General features: G+C 37.5%; 1 protein-coding gene across 7 annotated transcripts in view; it reads left to right on the top strand.

Annotated features, from left to right (window-relative positions):
• PKHD1 (PKHD1 ciliary IPT domain containing fibrocystin/polyductin) overlaps window positions 1–21,947 on the top strand; it is a 482,558-nt gene that overhangs the window by 452,424 nt on the left and 8,187 nt on the right. For 5 of the 7 annotated variants that reach the window (XM_066359212.1, XM_066359216.1, XM_066359217.1 and 2 more), the window contains 3 exons: window positions 1,697–1,804; window positions 8,435–8,593; window positions 10,762–10,884. In XM_066359212.1, the coding sequence (XP_066215309.1) occupies window positions 1,697–1,804; window positions 8,435–8,593; window positions 10,762–10,884 (390 nt within the window). Of the gene's footprint in view, window positions 1–1,696; window positions 1,805–8,434; window positions 8,598–10,761; window positions 10,885–21,947 lie in introns of all 7 variants that reach the window. The other 2 variants (XR_010748128.1, XM_066359215.1) reach the window with 2 other exon arrangements.

Genomic DNA, 21,947 nt, shown 5'->3' on the forward strand with positions numbered 1-21,947 from the left:
ACTATATGCCCTGTAAAAACATACTCAGGTAGCATTCTCTGGTAAGTCTTATAATCAATTTCAGTTTTACACAAGCTCCACACTCCGTCTCGTCCCAAGTTCCCTCAGCATGTGCAGGGGGACCAGCTTGATCAGGGGGCCTGTCAACCTGTCAATGGCATTTATATATTTTACAATTACCATTCCAGAGATATGCTGAAGCCTGGAGTAATGCACTGTTCTTGGCAGCGACGGCCTCAGCTTTTGCATGCATATGCTTCAAATCTGAGAATATCATAGACATATATGGGCATCTTTGTAGAGATCTCTGAGACAAGCTGGTATTTAACACAAAAGCAAACCCATTTGGAGCTAAAGCACTTTCCATTAGGCAGTTTGGCGGCTGTGCTACGAGGCAGACTCACTGTGCTCCACGGACACATTTCGATTAAATGCTGCTTTGTATTCCTGCAAAATTGGGAACAATAAGGACATTTGTCAAAGGAAAAACTGCAGCAAACGATTTCATGTTGAACATCTGTACTATGCAGTTCATTGTTTGCCAGAGTTTATTGACCATAATTTTGATGCATATAGGTTTTAAAGAGTATAAACTGCATTTATCTTGGGTGCCTATCATTTATTTTAGTCTTGGCTTATTTATTTCCATTTTTTCTGGGCATTTTATTTATTTTGAGACTCTGAAGAGATGAAAGAAAGATGTTTCCAAAAAAGGAAGTTTAGTTAGCTCTGCAAAATTGATGAGGAAAGACAATGTTTTCACAAAAAGGATTGAGCAATTGAATTGAAAAATGTAGCACAAAGCATGTTACTCCTTTATGATACCTTTCAGCCTTAAAAAGATCTCCAACCAATTTATAAACTTTAAGACCACTCTCCTAACTCATTGGCCATCATACCAATCATAGTGACTTTTTCAGAGTGGAAGGTAGCAGCTGTTAATTAGCAAAGTAATTTGAGGATAGCGGAGTCAGAAGACTAATTAATGGCATTGTGAATGTGATCCTGCTTAAATTGTCTTCCTTCACCTTATAAATGGATGGCCTCGTTTTTAGAAGATGGGAGCATCTTTATTTTGCATTTTATTCAGGGAAACCACAGCCCAAACAATTCAAGTTGCTAAATCTTTAGCAGTCGTGCTATGACACATTGCCAAAGTCTTGATCATTTGGCCTAAGTCTGTCCCCTCATAAACTACAGAGCCTTTGTATAGAATAAAGGCAGAGATGAGCACTGACCACCTGGAAAGACAATAGTGTTTCTTTCTCAGAGATATTTAATAATCAAATAGTGAAGATATAGTAGTGGTTAATAATACTAATGTGGAAATTAGGCAGATTTGGGCTATAACCCCAGCACTATGCAATGTTACCTTTTATGAGCCTATTTCCTAATCTCTTGATAATATAGATAACGACATATTTTATGTGATTGTTGGGTAGCTTATTTATAATGTGTATAAAGCACAGAGGGTCTGGTGACGCTTTCACTTATGTTCGTCGTCATTATTATTCTGTTTCGGATTATTTGGTTCCAAGATTTGTTTAAGGAAACCTTGATGAATTTAGTAACCTCTTTAGTTAAAAAACCTACTTTTTCTTTATTTTTCTATTTGCCTCTCTCTAGAGAAGACTTGAAGAAATTGCTTTTAAGTAGAAAACTAACACTTCCTTCTCGGTTTTGTGTTTATTTGTAGGGCACACTCAAGCTGAAACTCAAGATGGTTATGTGAGCTTCTCCAACTTGGCAGTTTTGATCTCTGGGTCAAATTGGCACTTTATTTTTACTGTCACTTTCCCTCCAGGTAATTTCAGCACAGTGTGTTTTTATTATCTGTTTCTTTTATTAAAAAATAGCCCCTTGTCTTTTATAATGGGTATAGCTCCTATAATGAATAAGGAATCATCAAAGTTCAGAGAAAATATCACTTCATTATATTATTAAGGTGTGAGAAGCAGGAACACATTGTAGAAATTAAGCCTCAGGAGAATCCTGGTAAGCAAGAATCCAAATGTCCTTTTTCCTCTGGTTGTTAACATTTCCTTTGAGTTTTCTACTTTTTAAAAATTTTTTTCTGTGATATTTGATAGCATTTAGTAGATATCAATTAGAAAACTTTAATTTATAGAAAAGAGAATCCTGGGAAATTGAGTATTAATTCTTATCTTTTATTCCTGCCCTCATCTACTGCCCCCCAACACATGAATGGCAAATCCATTTAAAACCTTGGTACTTTAAAAGTATAGGTATAAAGTGTATGTAAATTGCTTATATGATCAAGTTCTTCTTGAAAAAAAAAATTTAAAAGACATGTCTCTTCTGAAGTATTCTTGACAATTTTTGATTTGTTAGAGCATAGGGCTATTCAACTTTATAGTGGGTAACATGTTAATTAAACTTCAAAGCCAGATGAGCCTACGTAAAATACCACTCTCTCATTTCCATGAAGGGTAGAACTGAACGCCCAATTTCTGACATCATCCTTTTAAAGGATTGAACTCCAATAAGAACACAAAGCTAACCACTTGAAAAAGAAATGATTTTAATATTGCATGCATTATTGTGATTTGCCAAAAAAAGAAGAACTCCAACTAAAAGAATTTTAAAAAGCCTGACATCACATGTGAACTAAAAATGAGAAAATTACAACCAATTATTAATTTTGGTCAGGGAAATTAGTCTGATACTTGAAACATAGAACTGTGGAAAGCAGTTTATGTACAGGTGTGATAATGCCAAGTTTTATAAAATGCATCAGAACAATCACTACTGGACTTAAAACTCTTAGATACTGGAAATGGCAAAGTAAATCAGATGTTTTGATATGGGTTATCTGAAGCTCAACTGCAGATGTTTAATTAAAGCCAGATACTAGTCTTCCCTTAGGAAACTTAAATTCAAATTGTCATAGTATACTTTACAAAAAGTTCAAAATATGGCTTTCATAAAAATATATAGAGAACTTGTCAACAAGTTATTGAACTCATAATGAGGGAACCAGAAGGAAAGCAAGGCTGTTAAATAACATATGAAAGATACAGATCCTACAGCCAGGAAGGAGCTGCTATCCTAAGTTTGTTAAGTTGGAAATAGGGCAATAAAACTAACCTTTGAAGTTAGATGTTTACCGATGTCCTTTGCATCTTTTCTGGACAAAAATTATTTGCAGCTTACCAAACTTGTATTAATTAAGCCTGATCTTTAATGAATATTAAATATTAAGTAAATAAAAAGGTGTGTTCCAGAGAAGTTGATAAACCTTAGATGGGCCTATTTGAAAATGCTCCAGTATGACATTGATAGAATTTGTAATTATTTTTTTCCCCTTAATTCCAAGTTTTGGACCTTTTTTTTTTCACAAAGGAATTATCTTGTGTGGTAAAGTAATATTATTATTAATTGTGTTGGGAAGATATTCTTTTAATATCTATGAAGGTATCCCAATTTAAGTGCAGGTTCATGGAGAAATGTTCATTGTCCTTGACCGTTGGATTCCCAAGGATGTATTTTGAAAGGTAACATATGCAGAGTTGGATATTTTGTCTAGGGACTTTTGTCCTTTAACTTCCTCAGTAGTTACCTAAGACTGAATATTTTATCTGAGGTATTTTAAGGAGTAAGCTATAGGTCAAATGTAGAATGTGGTGTAGACCAGACTTCTCAGGAACACTAGAGATTTTGAGTGGAGCTTGGTATTCACATTGACTAGACCGCTACTTTATTTTAGGTTCCTCCTATAAGTTGTAAAATAGACTACTGAGGAATTGAGGGTTTTCTTCAGCCATTTTCCTTAAATCAGTCTTCATTATTATCAAGACCAAGTCTGTGAGATGGGGCTCTTTCAGAACTAGGTTACAAAAGTTTGAATTAGAAGAAAATATCAATAGTAGGAAGATAATCAGAAAAGGCATTAAAAGGCCTGCATTTCTGTGACACCTTATTGACATCATGTTTTATTTTGTTTAAATTTTATTCCTATCCCCACTGCACCTCCCCTTTGGCACCGTCAGCTTGCTCTCTATATCTATAGATATGTCTCTGGGGTTTTTTTTGTTCACTTATTTGTTTTGTGTTTTTAAATTCCACATATAAGTGAAATTATATGGTATTGGTCTTTCTCTGCCTGACATTTTACTTAGCATGATACTCTCTAGGTCTATCAATGTTGTTGCAGTTGTCAAGATTTCATTCTTTTATATTACTGATTAATATTTATATATATATATATTTGTATATATATATATGTATCACATTTTCCTTATCTTTTCATTTATTGATGTACACCTAAGTTGCTTCCGTATCTTGGCTGTTGTCAAGAATGCTGCAATGAACATAGGGATGAATATTTCATTTTGAATTAGTGTTTCTTATTTTCTTTGGATAAATACCCAGAATTGGACTTGCTGGATCATATGGAAGCTCATCTTTTAATTTTCTGAGGAAATTTCATACTGTTTTCAGTAGCGGCTTCACTAGTATACGATCCCACCAACAGTGCACAAGGGTTCCCTTTCTCCACATCCTCGCTAACACTTGTTACTTGTTGATTTATTGATGATAACCATTCTGATAGGTGGACAGTGATATTTCATTGTAGTTTTAATTTGACATCATGTTAATTAACAGTATAGATACTGAAAGTAACTCCTTGTTTCCAACTCTACCAATTTCTAGTGCTAGAATCATTTGGGCACACAGCTCTCATTCCCATGTTGAGAGGCCAATCAACAATTTTTTTTTTATTTATAACAAGCTCCAAAGTCATAAATGTAAGAAGATTTATATTGTTGTTATTATTTCATTCACCTACGAATCAAGCAGAAAACTTACAATAATTTTTACCATTTTTCCTCTTTTCTTTCAAGGGAGGAATAAATAGAGATAGGAACAAATCATTAGTCCTGTTTTAGAAACACAGACATTGAGGAACTCAGAAGTTAAATGGTTCTGGCCAAGTGTGTATGGAATGCTCGCAAGTCTTTCTAACTTGCTGACAAATCCAGCTCATTTATTCATTTCTTCACCTCCTAAGACACCACCTGGAAAGAGGGTTTCTGTGAGTTTGTTCTACTGACCCCCCCAGCCCTTCCACATTCACTGTCATTACTAAGGTCTCAGCTGTACTTTTCTAACCATTTCTTGGAGCCACAGAGTTGTTAGGGGGTCCCCAGGGGCTTCTGGGCAGGGAAGAGAGTGAGGGAATCAAAGCTGCTCCCCGCCACCTGACCCAGAGAAACTCTACTGCAGTTGCCATGTCAATGACTGAAATGTCCTTCCTCTAGAAATTCACATGCTCACTCATCATTTAACTCTGGTTTCTTCCCAGTGTCACCTCCTCAGAGAGGGCTTTTTGGCATCATATACTCTACAACCCTTCTTCCACTTCTAGTCATTCTGTCTTCTACCTGCACTTCAGTCTTCATGGCACTAAACCACTACCTGGCTTCATAGTTTCCCTGCATTGGCTTGTTTGTCTATTGCCTGTATGCTCTGTGCCCCAGTGGTACCTAAGTTGTAAAAGACGCAGGAATCCTAATTAGTTAAGCATTGCATTCTCAGGGTGTAGAAAAACCTTGCATGTCATAGGCACAAATATTTGTTTGTGAATAAGTAAGTCTATTTAGATTTTGTCTAAGATTGCACTTTTTAAAAATGTTCTGCTGCTGTCTGACCAGTGGTGGTGCAGAGGATAGAGCATCAACCTGGGATGCTGAGGTCCCAGGTTCGAAACCTGGAGGTCGGCAGCTTGCGTGTGGGGTCGCCAGCTTGAACATGAGATCATTGACATAATCCCATGGTCACTGGCTTGAGGCCAAAGGTGGATGGCTTGAAGCCCAAGGTCACACTGCTTGAACTCATGGTCTCTGGCTTGAGCAAGGGGTCACTGGCTCAGCCTGAACTCCTCAGCTCCCCCGTCAAGGCATGTATGGGAAGTAATCAATGAACAACTAAAGTGACACAACTATGAATTAAGGCTTCTCATCTCTCTCCTACCCCTCACCTCTCTCTCTCTCTCTCATACACACACACTCACTCTCTCTCTCTCTCTCTCTCTCACACACACACACACACACACGCACACACACACACATACAAGAACATTAAAATTAAAATTAAAATGTTCTTCTGCTCAAAATATTTGAAAGCTGGTGGTCTCTATCCTTAGACCCAAGTCACTGCTCTGTGCTTATAAGCTGGTTTCTCTGATTTAAGGCTCTCAGAGTTTTCTCTTCTACAACACTGCATTGCCAAGGGCCTTTTGATTGACATTTAATGCCACCAAAATTTGTCTGAAATGCTTTCTAGTGTTAACCATCAGTACTTCCCAGCATTAATTTCCTAAACATCAATCTATCTTTTCTTCTTTCTGTCTTTATTTACTCAATCTTCAAAGTCCCACTTAAGCTCTCCCTTCTCTGGTATATAGATATTTTTTATCATATCAATAGACAATATCCTTCCAAAGCAATTGATTTGCATCATTCCGGTGGCTTGAGTCACATTCTGATTTGTATTACAGACATTTGCATGTGTGTCTCATTCCATTTACTAGCTCATAAATATTTTAAGAATGAGAACAATAACCCACTGAGCAAAGTAAATAATCACTGAGCAATCATTGGAAAATGAATTAAAAAATGAGGAATTTTATTTTTTACTTCTGCAAATCCCTAGTAAAAGCCATTTCCCCATATCCAGGCTAGATTTATTTTATTCAGATACCCATAAAAAGAAACTAATTGATAAGACACAAGCCAAGTTTGTCTCAAGTAGAACCATTTCTAGCTAATTTCATTATTGTAGCACTGGGACTGAGTCAGCCAGGAGTCAAGAGATTAAAAATCTGACTGTGGTTTTCAGTCAGATTGTCCAGTTCAACCAGGAAAAGCCCAGTAAAGAAAAACATTGTGTTCGCTTAAGTAGAGAAAATAAAGACAATTATTGCTTGAGTGATTCAAATGAAAGCAGAGATTTGGGGTCGATTTTTTTTTATTTTGAATAACTATTTTTAAAATGCTAGCTATCAGTAACTCATTTTCATAGGCAAGCTTTTTTTTTAAGCCTTTTATTTTTGTGAGGTATAATTGACATGATAAACTACACATACTTGCAGCATGTCATGTGATAAGTTTTGATGAATGTCTCCTCCCATGAAACCCTTCCCACAATTAAGATAATGAACGTATCTATCAGCTTCCAAATTATAGACAAATTTAAAAGTTTTGTATTTCAAAAAATAATATAGAGTAAAGCTTATCTTTTGTGGTATATATTTTTATGAATTCACATACATATATATAGTCATGAAATCCACCAAAACTAGGAAACAGAAATCCCCCCCCACGCACCCACTGCTCCCTGCCAAATTTTCCTGTGCTTTCCTCTGTACTCATTTTCTCCCCTCCCACTACCACTAATCCCTGGAAACCACTGATCTGGTCTCCATTGCTATAGTTTTATCTTTTCTAAAATGTTATATAAATGGAGTCATATAGTACGTACCATTCAGATATGGGCTGCTCTCATACATAATGCCTTTGATATTCTTCCCAGTTGTTTCACATTGTTAATAGTTTCTCTCTCTCTTCCTCTCTCTTTCTTCGTTTCTCCTTCCTTCTTCTTTTTCTCTTTATGGATGAATAGTTTTGCATCATCTGGACAGACTACAGTTGAGTTTTTCATTCCCCTATTAAAGAACATTTGGGTTTTTTTCTAGGTTTGGGTGATTATGAATAAAGATGCTATAAATATTTGCATACAGTTTTTTTGTGTGTATAGGCAAGATTTTTCTCTTATGCCTTGTTTCAAAAATAATAGTGGAATGAGGACCAAAATGTTTAGTCTATTAAAAGTGGAGGAGTTTGAGATGAAATCTTAGAAAGATGAACTCTTTAAAGAGAATTGGCTGTTTTGTTTCATCTTTCATAGACAAGAGGCTCTATCTGTCTACCATGCTCTACACTCAGTTTTCCAGATAACAAAGTTTGCGTGGAAATTAAAATTCTTTTGGCTTTGTAGCAGGAGTCTCTGTGCCCCTGTTTTGTTGTTATATGCCATATTTTAAATAGAATACATATGTCACAGCAAGTAGTTTCACACATTCTGAACTGAGAACATTTCTGTTCTAATTAGTGAAACATTAGAATGAAATTGAAATTTTGCATTGGTAGAGAAGGCAAGAGAATAAAGGGGGATAGTTGGAAGAATTCCTCATCTGTACTGGACAAATTGGAAAGAACAATTGTGTGTTATTGTTGGAATGGGATTCTTATAGTTCTTCAGTAATACAAATCTTGAATTCATTTTTGGTTCATTTATTTGTTTAATTCAATGAATACTTATTAAACCTACTAAGTCTTGTAAGCATATTTTCCCACAATATTACATTAGCATATTATTAATAGTTACTATTGCGACTTTGTTTTTCAAACAGGAACCAATTTTACGGCTCGATCCAGGCCATTTGCCATCTTACCTATGACTAGGTCGGAGAAGTCGACCATCATCCTGTCTGCCTCCCTGTGCTCTGTGGCCTCGTGGCTGGCTCTGTGCTGTCTGGTTTGCTGTTGGTTTATGAAAAGCAAAAGCAAAAGTATGTAGCTTTTTCTTCTGAATGAAAATCTTGAAGGAAAAATGCCAGCATGTATAATATATTGATGTTTCTTTTTCTTCTCCCAAAGAGAAATTTCTATGAACTGTTACAGCATAGTAAGCCATACAGAGATAAATTGTTTAATTCAGGTAGTAGAGACAAAGGTTGCCTAATCTTTTTTTTTTTTTTGGGGGGGGGTTGCCTAATCTTAATAATAGCAATAATAATAAAAGCTAAAATTCATTGAACACTCAATATGGACCAGGTCCTAAGTACTTTAGATACATGGATTTATCTAATCTTCACAACAACCTATGAAGTTGGTACTAAATACCATGTCTATTTATGGAGGTGGAGAACCAGGCACAGAAAGGTTAAGTAACTTGCCCCAAGGTCACATGCAGCCAGGCAGTTTGGCTCCAGATCTCACACTCTGGAAGTCCATGTCCCACTGCGCAGGTCACCTTCCAAAAGGTGAGATCAGGAATCGGGGGGGAAATGTCCTCTTTTCCTTTAGAAAAAAAAAAGAGAGTGCTTGGTGTTTTGTTTTTTTATTTTCTCTAGGAACATAGAAATTATGTTCTTAGTTCCCCAGAAGCAGATCAGGAAAAGAGGTTTTGTAAAAGAGGCTTCTTTCTCTCTTTCTACTCTGTTCTTCAAGCATGAGAAAGAAGCTAAATTCTTACTCTGCCCACGGACAGTCCCCCTCGAATGAGTGACTGAAACACCTGTGAAACTAGGACATACTAAGAAACCACAGTGATAAGAGTGACTATACAGAGAGGCAAAGTGAGGAGAGACAAAGAGAGGAAGTCACAACAAAGGAGAAAGGGAGAAGCATGGGACACTACCGAAAGACTCATTCTGTATTGGAATCGGGCTTCAGCCTGACATCCCCACTTCTCTGTCATTATTGGTCTGGATGAACTACAAGGAAACTGAGGAGCACTTGTCTCTTTCAGGTAAAGAGGTTTCTCATCACCTTGGATTGTTGCCTGTGATTTTTTGAACCACAGGTTTTGGTCATTGTTTTCAAATCTAAAGTTCATTGTGTTTGTGTGTGTGTGTGTTTACTAACTTTCTATAAAAGAAAATGTAAAGAAATTGGGAGAAACTATATGGGGAAGAAAGAATATACAGCAATCAATTACATAGAAGTAATCTGTATATATTATCTTTTTTATATTTTTCTTAACTTTTCAAACTGCTAAAATTAACATTCATTACTTTATCATTATTATTACTTATTATTATTAAGTAAGAGACGGGGAGGCAGAAAGACAGATTCCCACATGTGTCCCAACTGGGATCCACGAGGGAGTGATGCTCTGCCCATCTGGGTCCTTTGCTCCGTTGCTCGGCAACCAAGCTATTTTAGTGCCTGAGGCAAGGCCATGGAGCCATCCTCAGTGCCTTTGGCCAACTTGCTGAAATGAGCCACGGGTATGGGAGGGGGGAGGGAAAGAGAGAGAGAGAGACAGAGAAACAGAGAAAGAGAGAGAAAGAGAGGTGGAGAAGCAGATGATCGCTTTTCCTGTGTGCCCTGATTGGGAATAGGACCCAGGACATCCACATGCCAGGCTGACATTCTACCTCTGATCCTACCAGCGAGGGCACATTCATTACTTTAGAATTAAAAAAAAAATACATTGTCTTCCCTATACATTTCTTTGCAACTTCCTGTGAGTTTATAATTATTTTCAAATAAAAGGTTCAAAACTATTAGACATATTCCATGCTGGCTCCGCCCAATAACAATATTACATGAACCACAAATATGAGGCATATAATGTAATTTTCCAGAAACCACTTATACTAATATATTAAAATTTATTTCAACATGTAATGAATATTAATTTTAAATTTTTCTCAAAGTTTAGTTGTATATTCTACACTTAAGCACTTCTTAATTCGAACTAGTCACATTTCACATGTTCACTACATATGATATTGGACAGTACAGTTTTATACCTTAAAGCTAGTTGTCAGTACATGGGATTTCATTTCATTAACTCTAGATGCATTACATGCATTCTATGGCACTCACAATCATTTTGTGGAGGCATACAAGAGAAACATCTTAACATGTAGGAATCTTTTACAAATAAAAATGCTATTTTATTCTGTAAAAATCAAGAAACATTCACTTCTTTTTCTCATTAATTTAGAAGTCAAAAGTGAAGATATCTCTGAATCCCAGACAAATGTTCAAAAAAATCAAATCCACGTCTCATCCAAACACCAAGGATCACAGGTAGAGACTAAGAAAGAAGATTGCATGATGGGAGAAGGTAAGCTTGGACCACGGGGTGATCCCTACCACGGAGACAAAGTGGGGATGAATTACAGCCACCCTTTCCCCCTGAATGTCCCTTTCCGAATCATTTCAGTTGGTAGCCCTTTCTTTTAGTCTTTGTTACTTCTCAAGAAAATTAGACACCCAACATAGGAGCACACAAGTCTAGCTGATCACTCATTATTAACCAGTTATTCAAGTTGCTATTTATATTTTCTTAGTAGAAGATCCTTAGTCTAACGTTCAAATTTGTTACACAGAAAAAGGGAAAGCCAGACCAGAGGCACATAATCTTTCCCTCAGCTATTGCAGAGCTGCCGGTTTGGCAACATTATTGAATTTGGGAAAGAAGAGAGTGTAGCTGCCAAATACCCACTATGCAAATTAGATTGAATATAGAACCCTCAAGAAATGAGTCAGCTTTGTTAAGCTCCGCTTTGTTGTTTAGTTGTTCTTTTTAGCAAACTGTGTTATTTGCTTACATTGTGCATTATGCCAAATGATTTTGCTTGTTATATTGTTAAATTGCCATTAGAATTGGTGCCAAGCAGAGAAAAGATAGGTATTTGCCTCAAGCCAGTGCTTTGCCCTTGTCCTTTGAAGGACATAGAAAAGTGAAAGGTAGTGGGCACAACACAAGTCGGATGTGCCAAGTATGGACGTGGTATATGAAAAATAGTCATATAATTTTCATGGCTCTGAAACATTTTGAAACATACGCTTTAAAGAGAAGAATATTCCTATTTGTTCTAAGTAATAGCCGATTATCCTGATCTTTTCTGCTTGAAAAGGAATATGAAGGTTAATGGTTCTGAGTGCAGGCTTAATCAAAAAATAGCAGTCCAGTGTTGTGCTGCCTCTAACTAGCTCGATGAGTGCTGGCAAGCGTGTGTGTCTGCTTGTGTGTGTATCAGTTTGTTTGCCTTTTTGTATCTTTTCCCATGGAGAAAATGAGAATTAAAAATATTTTCCAATGAATTAGCCAGTTATACTCCAGCTCCTATACCTGCCCCAAAAGGCGATATGGGGTTTGGAATGGGTGACAATTGGAAGAATGGAGGGAGAGAGAAGCAGACAGGATTTTTTTCTAGATTTCATCTAATACCACTTTAACTTTGGTTTCTAGAAGTTCATATTATTGCATGAAATTCAGGAGAGGTATTTGAAAATGGTCATATGAACTCAGCTCTGTGAATGAAGAACAGTGTGTTTGGCTGTGTTTTGGGAGGGCTGGAGTGATGCTAATCTCTCCCCTAATCTAATATGGCCACTTCTACATAAATCTCAGTTGCCTTCTTAAAGGAACTATATTAGACAGTCCGCAATGCCTGGGTGTTTTATTAGAGAACATTTTTTTTTATGTGGTGGCTTATTAATAAATTATCAGGCATGAGAAAAGGGACAGGGCTCCTGTGGAACAGTTGAGATTGAAGAGATGGGAGTATCTGAGAGGCCATTGTATTAAGGCATCCAAGTTAAAAATAGAAAGATGTGTTTTTATGAATCTTCCCCTGGGGATCATAGCAGTTTTGTTTCCTCCTCTTCTAAGCTTTGCCAAATCTAAACAGCATTATTTCCAAGGCAACTAATAAGGCTTCTCCTGCTTTTCTTTGGAAATTATTACCAGCTACCAAACACTTAATTATTGCTAGCCTTAAAGATATTTAGTATTATTTTATTATTTCCATAACACTTTGGTCTCCCTTTCCCTCTGTGTTTCTAAACTTCCAGATTTGCTGTTGAAGTGATTGGCTATCTCTCTCTTAAGCCCTTTGCATTCACTAAGTGCTACCATAGCACTAAAATTATTTAGCTGATGGAATTATTACTAGTGTCCAGCCTATTTAGACTGTAAACTCACCATATTATGGCTTTTACCCAAAATTGTATAGATAAAATGGGGGGTAACGGGGAGGTAGCGCATTGCAATGGGGTAATAAGGGAGTGAAGCATATAGCCCTCATATTTTATTGTTACCAACTAGATTTTTTGACATTAATGAGCCATCTGAGCTGGCTTTTAAAATTCATATCTGCTCTTGTCACTCTGCTACTCAGAAGACTTAATGAATTTACATGGTCGATTAGAAAGACAGGAGAATGTGACAGTTCAGAACATGACACTCGGGAGTGAGAGAGACTGGGTTTCATCTCGAATCTCCTGTTGACTTACCTTGCTGCCTCCAGCTAGTCAGCTGTCTTCCCCATGTCCTCTGGTTTTCTCATCAGTAAAGCTGACATAATACTGCCTAGAGTTAGGGTGGTCATGCTGATGAAATGAGTCAATATCAGGATAGAATGCAGAAAAATTTCTGCTTTGTTATATGTGTTATTTATTGTTGTTGTTGTTGTTTTTTTTCCCGTTATTTAAGACTCAAAGCCCTTCAAGACCTGACTCCACCCTATCTTCCTAATCTTATTTTGGATTGTACCTTCCTGCGCCTTGCTCACACTCACTGCACTAGCTAACTTATCCTGGACGTGTTGAACACCTTCCCACCCATTTGTTTGAACAGTTGTTGCCAAACATATTGTTTGTCTTCACCTGTTAAAATCTCCTCAAGCTTTTATGTGCCATCTGAAATGTGCTTTCTAAGAAAATAAAGTCTTCCCCAATCCCTTCCACCTCATTGAAAATGAGTATTTTTTCTTTGAGTTCCAAGAATTCTAAAGGTGTGCCTCCATGGTAGTATTTATGACTTTTAGAGTTCATTGTACATAGATGGCTCTCTGTTTCCCCAGGCCAGTGGTTCTCAACGAGTGGCAATTTTTTCCCCCAAGTAGGGTAGCCAACTCATCCTAGTTTTTCCAGAACTTTGTTAGTTTTAAACTTCAAAACCTGTGTCCCAAGAACTCAATCAGTCCCAAGCAAATTGGGACAGTTGGCCATCCTACCTTCAAAGGACATTTACAATGTCTGAAGACATTTTTGTGTCACAGCTTGGGGGATGGGGTCTCCTGGCACCTAATGTTATCAGGGATACAGCAAACATCTCACAATGCACAGGACCGCCCACATAATAAAGATTACTTGACTTAAAATTGTCAGTAATATTTATACTAAGGTTGAGAAACTCTGGAAAAAGCTTAGTAACATTTAGATGAGAGAGTGCTCAGAGAAAAAGATGGCAGCAGAGTAGGCGGACGCACAGACACCCAGCTCTCACCATCAAACTGGAATACAAATCAATTTAGGAAAAAGCAGCATGAAAAACCAACTCTGAACTGCAAGAACAGCTCTCAAAAACCAAGGAGCAAAGAAGAAGCCACAACAATCCTGGTAGGGAGCGACTGAATCTCCTCTGCTTACAGGAACGGAGGGGTGGGGGTGAGGCTGAGAGCCCAGAGGGGATCTCATACAGGGAAAAGAGCAGAAACTACTGCTCACAGCCACTTGCCTGGCGACCAGGGAGTGAGGTGTGTTGAAAAGACCAGCTTATCTCCCAAGTGGAAAGGACAGGGGGAGGGACAGACTGTGAGGGGCTAAGGAATGCAGTAAACGAACTAAAAAAGCTGACTCATCTGTGCTGGAGGCGGCCATAACTGGGGGAGGTACTGAACCTTTCACAAAACAGAGCTGAAGTGCTTCCGGATCAGAGATCTCCGGACATCTCTCCAGCTCCAATCAGCACAACAAGATACAGCTGAAAACAAGAAGTGGGGAGGAGGGGCAGTAACTCAGGTCTCCATGGAGATCTGAGATACACCTCCCCCTACTGAAGCTGAGAAAAAACCCTGCCCCCAGTGAGATTAGTTGGTGGAAGAGACCTTCAGAGTCTCAGGTTAGACCCATCGCATTCCTGGATACAGTTTCAAGGAAGCCCCCTGCTGAGATCAGTAAACAAGACTATCACCTGTTAAGAAAACAAACAAATCAAGACTTCAAAGCTGCCCAAATTAGATGAGAGAGTGCTGGAATGGCTTAGTAGATGCAATTAGATTTTATTTACCACTAAATATTATATAAATATTTACCTCCTGATATTTATTTAGTACCTTATAAGGTCCTCTCTGTACAATTATAAAGAGGTGATATCAGGTCTTCTGTCCTTTGTAAGTTTCAAATATGGTTGCAACACAAGAGTAATATTTTAGGTAAAAAGAAAGAACAATTCCAAGCAATAAACAATTAAGTATATTGCGATCACAGCAACAACGTGTATTTGAAGAATTTAAAGATGAGAGAAAATACTACACGAAAGACAGAATATCATTACCCTAAGTTACGTGTTTAGCCCCTCCAGCTCCTAAATCATAGCACGCTGTTTCAAATCTCATTTGCTAAGGCCTTGGTTGTCCACTCTCCACAGACTCAGGAGGGGAGTCCAGCTGTGTTCGGTCGAAGATCAATTTTATACCCTTGGTTCTCAATTCTTCCCTTGCTCCCCTAATTGGGTGAAGAGCCCCCACATCTTCTAGGCTAGATGCTTTATAGTTGTTTTTAACTCTTTGTTCTCCCTCTGCCACTGTGTGCCTTTGCTTGATGAGTTTGATCAATGCTACCTTTGTGAGGTCTGGTTTTCATCTACCCCTGGCCCATTTCACAGACATATCTTCAGTTCAGCCTCAGCTAATGCACTCCTTACAGTTGTCCACTCCTCCACACCCTTTCTCTTTTCCCTCCAGGAGCATACAGCCCAAACACAACGTAGGTCTCCCATTTCAAAATTCAATCTTCACCATTTACTCAACAAGAGTTATCAACAGTCTATTACTGTAAAACCCTCTGGATCTACATATCTAAAATCTCCCATTCTTTACAAACACAGTCAAATATATTCCTTTTTTTTCAAATTCTCTTACATAAAGGGAGAGTCACCTTCTGTCAATTTTTGTAACACTTTCCTCTTATTCGCTTAACACCTTTTATATGTAAGGTAATTATTATATTCACCTTGTCCAGATCCTTTCATATAAATTCTATATCTTTTCTAATCCCTACAAAATTTTCATCATATGGTATTGCAATATTAGACCTCTCTGATAACCATTGTTGATTGAATGATGAAGACAGAGATGAAATGCTCCCCCTTCTTTCTCTTTCCTTGTCCAGAGAACCCTGGGATCCAGCCATTCTGTCAACTGCTGGAAAAAAGCAAAATTTATCTTTTCTAAAAGATTGGATCAGTGGTAGAGCGTCAGCATGGCGTGCAGGAGTCCCAGGTTCGATTCCCGGCTAGGGCACACAGGAGAAGCATCTGCTTCTCCACCCCTCCCCCTCTCCTTTCTCTCTGTCTCTTCCCTTCCTGCAGCCAAGGCTCCATTGGAGCAAAGTTGGCCCGGGAGCTGAGGATGGCTCCATGGCCTCTGCCTCAGGCGCTAGAATGGCTCTGGTTGCAACAGAGCGGTGCCCCAGATGGGCAGAGCATCACCCCCTGGTGGGCGTGCCAGGTGGATCCCAGTCAGGCGCATCCAGGAGTCTGATTGCCTCCCTGTTTCCAGCTTCAGAAAAAACCAAACAAACAAAAAAACAAAACAATAAAAGAGACATAGGAAGTGTATTCAGGTTTACAAAATTAATACCAGGATATGACCACACACCTTTTGGATCCTAACAATGGACATACCATGACTTCCTGCTTCCAGACAATACTTTCTGCCGCTGCCTGCTGGTCGCCATCGTGCCATCTCCCGGCTTCCTGCCACCTCTTTTGCCTGTGTCTTTACAAGACGGATCTCAGTGCTTCCTTCCCTAAATTTCACACCGATCTTTAGCCACTGGTCTTTTTTTTCCCCTTTGGTGACATTCGTGTACCCAGTATTGGGAATGGAAACTGGCACGAAAGAATGGCACAATATTATTCCTGTGTGACTATGACCATTGACTTCAGGGCTTTTTCTCTACCACTTCAGAATCCTGTTGATGACCTATGGTATGTTTTGTGAATGTAAAATAAAAAGGACTGTCACTGTACTTTTGTAAGTACACATCTGAAAATGACAGGGAGAGAGGAAGAGAGGGGTGGCCTCAAGATGTCTGGAATCAGGGAAGAGCAAAACATCTCAGGAGTAGAAACTGTCAGATGTTTGTGGGAAGTAAAATTACATTTGGAAATTACTGATAAATAGGACATCCCTGTTATATAATAAAAATATAAACACCAACTTATTGGAAAATATGAATAAAATCTAGCACTTAATTTCTTAAGAAAACTTTTTAAAGATAACCAGGGGAAGAGCCTGCATTCTGAATAAGATGGGGAGTCCCCCATGCTATACTTACAACCAAGATCTAGTATCACCACTGATGATGGGCTGGTAGGAGTAAAAGTGTTGACCTGGAATGCTGGGTCGCTAGTTCGAAACCCTGGGCTTACCTGGTCAAGGCACATAAGGGAGTTGATACTTCCTACTCTTCCCCTTTTTTCTCTCTCTCCCCCCTCTCTAAAATACATAATAAAGTCACATGTATTTTGAACTGCTAAAACATACAGTCAGATATAAAGCAAAAGTAAGAGACAATGTTAGATAAAATACATAATGATTTGCAGATGATATTATTCAATAATAACTTAAAAGACTAAATCAGTAACTGCAATAATTTATAAATAACTTGAGTAACTTATTCAAATATAATGTTAATCTGTACAAAAATAATATTGTATAACTTACTGGTATGCAGTTAGGAAACATAATAAAATATATAATAGTGATCAAAGGATACATTGTTTTTGAAAAAATTAACAAGATCTACTAGACTTATATAAAAATAAAATATATTTTATTGAATAACATGAAGAAGACTTGGCTGCATAAAGAATTATAGCATATTTCTGATTATATAGATTGACTAATATTGCAAAAACTTCAGTTATTTCTAAATTAACTTTGGATTGTCACAATTTCAATTATCTTATACAGAGTAGAACAACATAAGATGATTGTAAAGTTCTTCAGAAAATATAGATCAGTGATACAAAGCTAATTTTTTATGAGAAATAGATTTATTGCAATGGGAATGGGTAGCTCAACCAGAGAGGTCACATTTAGGTTACTATTCTTAAGACAATGTGATACTAACACAAGAAAATATGGACACATTAGCGGAAATAACCTCAATTAAATATAAATATAAAAATAGATCCAGAAATTTAATAAATGATCAAGGTGATAAAAATAAAGGAAAATGAAAGTATTAGTCTATAAATGGAGCAAATAAATTCAACTCTTTTGAATATTTATCAGTCTAGATTCACACTTCACCCAAAGTACATCCAAGTAAACTCTGCATGGATTAATGAGTTAAATTAGGTTTACTAAAACATTTTCATTGCTAGGAGATTACAAAAACAATAAGATAGAGGTCACTGATGATATAATGAGAGACCAAAGGCATTTTTTTATTCTTTATCTATTTAGATTTTTTACACCTTCCTGATTTGTCATGCACTGCTTATTAAAAATAAATGATAATCTTTCACTTCAACAAATAACCTAGAAAAGACATAGGTGGCCTGACCTGTGGTGGTGTAGTGGTAAAAGTGTTGACCTGGAACGCTGAGGTCGCTAGTTCGAAACCCTGGGCTTACCTGGTCAAGGCACATATGGGAGTTGATACTTCCTACTCTCCCCCTTTTTTTTTCACTCTCTCCCCTCTCTCAAATGAATAAAAAATAAAATATTTTTACAAAAAATAAAAGATGCAGGTAATAATATGCTGTTTATTAGTATTTATCAATTAATAAATTATAATTAGTAATTTAATACTATTTATTAACTATTGCTTATACTTTCTTCAATATATGGGTAGGGGTGTTGTCCTTACTGCAAAGGAAAAACCAAGTTGGAGTACATTGTTTATGTTGTTTGATTATATTGGTTGATCATTCTTTATGTTGGTACATCTCTTTGCTTTAGATTGTTTTTAGGATCCAGGGTGCAGGTGATCATATTGGGCCTCTGTACTAAATCCAGGTCATCCAACACTGAATGCAGAACACAGAGATGGAGCTAGGAAAATATGAATGGTGGGGGTGAGGTGGGAACTGGGGGGAGAGCCATTGTTAATGTTTCCATTGCAACAGAAGCCAGTAACTAGTACCCACACAAACTAAACAACATAGGCGCAACGTGTATTCATTGCCCAAGAAACATTTGGAAGACAAAAGAGGGTTAGGACAATGGAAAAAATGACAGCTGACTATGGGAGGACATGGATGGACCGCCAAAGCACTGAGTCCTTCTTTTCATAGAGACAGGATATATGTTCCCACATTTTATGCCATTCTTCCTAAAACTTGAGCAAAACCATGGGACTCTAAGAGGCACACAGGGGCAATTTGAAATCCCATCTTTCCATCTTAATGGGAACTCACCAAGGCGGAGGTGGGAAGGAGGCATTCCTATTCCTCTGTTTTGATACTCAATATTCTTTCTTCCCTAAAACCCAAACATTCAGCTGAATGCCTTAGGACACATATCTGCTATAAATTCATTTTTTATCTAATTTGTCTGAGATCTAAGCTTCCTATGGAGGTCCGAGATCAAAGGATCTGATTCCTTCTGATGTCGGCACTGACATATTATGTGTGCTGACTTAGTTCTGTCTATAACCTCACAGTGGGAGGCGCCAGTCTCCCTGGGCACCTTTACACAACACACTTTCATTTCGGCTAGGGATTCTGTCAGGTATGTTGCTGATTGGGGCTGCCATGTAAATAATTCATGGGAGATTTTTTTTTAATGTTTAGAGGCCTGCAAAGGAAAGCTACACAGATGTTAGTCTGTTATAAGTAGATGCAGAGTTGAAGAACAGGGGGTAACAGATACCTAATGATGAGCTCTCAAAAGCAGAGTAACAATATCTTCAATGGATTGAAAATAGGTGACTTGCGGTGTTTGATTCCCCTTATATAGAGTGGTATTGGTTTTTACTAGGGAATAAAGATTCAAAGTATTTTATTCTTCTTAAAAGCTTGTTTCTATGTGACAATTTATTATTCTTGTTCTTTGGTTATTTGCTAATCTCAGTAAACTATGTCTTTTCCTCCTGGTGGGAACAGTAATTATGGAAATGACACTAAGCTCAATACTTGGCATAGAACTGGGCACAATAGGGAGACAAAGCTGATGGCACAGAAAGTTCCTTCCCTGAGGGAATTCAAAGAGGAAAACGAGACTGTAATACAAGGAAGTTGACCAATAATAGAAGCCGTTGCATTAGTCAAATGAAAAACTCTAGTCAACAAGTACTAAGGCATAAATCAATGTCGTTTGGGCTGTCAAGGAACAATTCTGGAAGGAATTGAGATCCCATAGGGAAACTGGTATAACCTGAAGGTTTGCATAGATCTAAGCAAAAGAATAATCCTATCATTAGGGGGCTATGGCAGATACATGCTAGGCAAAAGACTGTGGAAAAGAAGAGAAACACGGTTTAGCAGAATATTAATTGATGTACCATGGAAACAATATAAACAGCATGACAATTTGTCTCATTTTACTACTTTAAGTCAGTGTGTCACATATATTTATATTGCTACTGTTACCTTCATTCTTTCTCACCTCAGTTTCTATTCATTGTTAGATTGCAATGAATAGAAAATTAGTACACTTGGACTCAATAATGTGCTGTACAGTATGATATAGGCATAATTACTGTTTTCTAACATAAACCAAGACTGGGCTCAGTAAACTAAGTGAGAAGCATAATACACAGGTTTAAAAAAGTATTATTTACATAGTATGTATATAAAACAGTGGTTAATGAATTTAGTGATGAGCTATGAGAGAAGCAAGGATAAAGAAATGTCAGAGTTGGTATTGCCACCTACCCTCTAGGCATTTAGGTGGTTCTCAATATTTTTTTCACTATAAAATACACAAAGATAACATTCACATGCATGAAATACTCTCAGGCATGTACCCAACCAGTCCTCTTAATTCCCTCTGTTGTCTTTAAAACACAATACTATGTGGTGCTTAGAATATAGACTGTGAAGCCAAAAATCTTCAATTCTGTAAAGTAAGTACAAGCTGTCACTACTTTCTACACGGTCTTGGGAAATTATTTAATCTCTCTCATCCATTGAAAAAAATCAATGGATTTTTTTCTTAAAGAGAGATAATAATAACACTCCAGAATGTTGTTGTAAGAATTAAATTATATATAAACTTAGTGCCCAACATTCTATGATAGTGCCCAATAATTGCTATGATTACTGTATTACTTTAAATTATTATTAGCCTTTCCAAAGAACACATATTGGAATGCGAACGTTAACATACTCATCAACAGAAAACTCTTGAATTTCTTTTATTTTGTTAAATAACCTGTAATTGAATAAGATTATTTTTAAAATAAAACTATAATTGCATTGTTTATAACAAATAAATTGATTCATTCCTCAACACACAATGTAATATGAAAAAAAAAAGAACTCATGAGTTAGGAAATCCTCTCTGAAGAAAGTATTTGGGCAGATTGTTACTATAGGTAGGTAGCTAGGAATCAATGGGGAAAGGAAGCAAAGGGAGTTGGACACTATATTTAATAAAACTTGGAAAGCCTGCTTAAGTAAGAAGCTTCAGCATTCATTTAGATTAATTAGCTAGGAAACTATAGTGTTCACAGACCCACTTGCGCATTCTAGGACTCCATTGTTCCCATAGCCCTTCGGACTCCATGCCCAGCAGGTTTGGAGGGGTCTCCCCAAGGCACTGCAGGTCACAGTGCTGGGGGATGAAGAGGGAATTTCTTCTACTGGGCGTGGGTAGTAGAAGCTAGAATGATGGCCATAGAGGTGGGTCAGTCTAGCCTACAAGAAGTATTTATTTGATTGGCTAGTGGGAGGACTCAATGCAAGTCCATGAAATTTTGAAGAAACTGACAGATTGGCCTAAAGAAAAGGTAGTCTTTTCCAGCCCCAAAATATAAACACTGGCCTAACAGAGATCTGGCCCATCTCTCTGCCTTTCTGCTTGGAGACTCATGCTTACCCCATTTGCTCCTATTCTCAATGGACTGGTAGCCCAGTGGTCTCCCAGGTAGAGGCTTTGAGTGGTAAATGGCGCTAATATGGTAGGCAGTTAGACACGAGCAGAGCAAGAACTGTATATA

The sequence above is a fragment of the Saccopteryx leptura genome, chromosome 1, assembly GCF_036850995.1.
Source record: "Saccopteryx leptura isolate mSacLep1 chromosome 1, mSacLep1_pri_phased_curated, whole genome shotgun sequence".
NCBI classification, from domain to species: domain Eukaryota; kingdom Metazoa; phylum Chordata; class Mammalia; order Chiroptera; family Emballonuridae; genus Saccopteryx; species Saccopteryx leptura.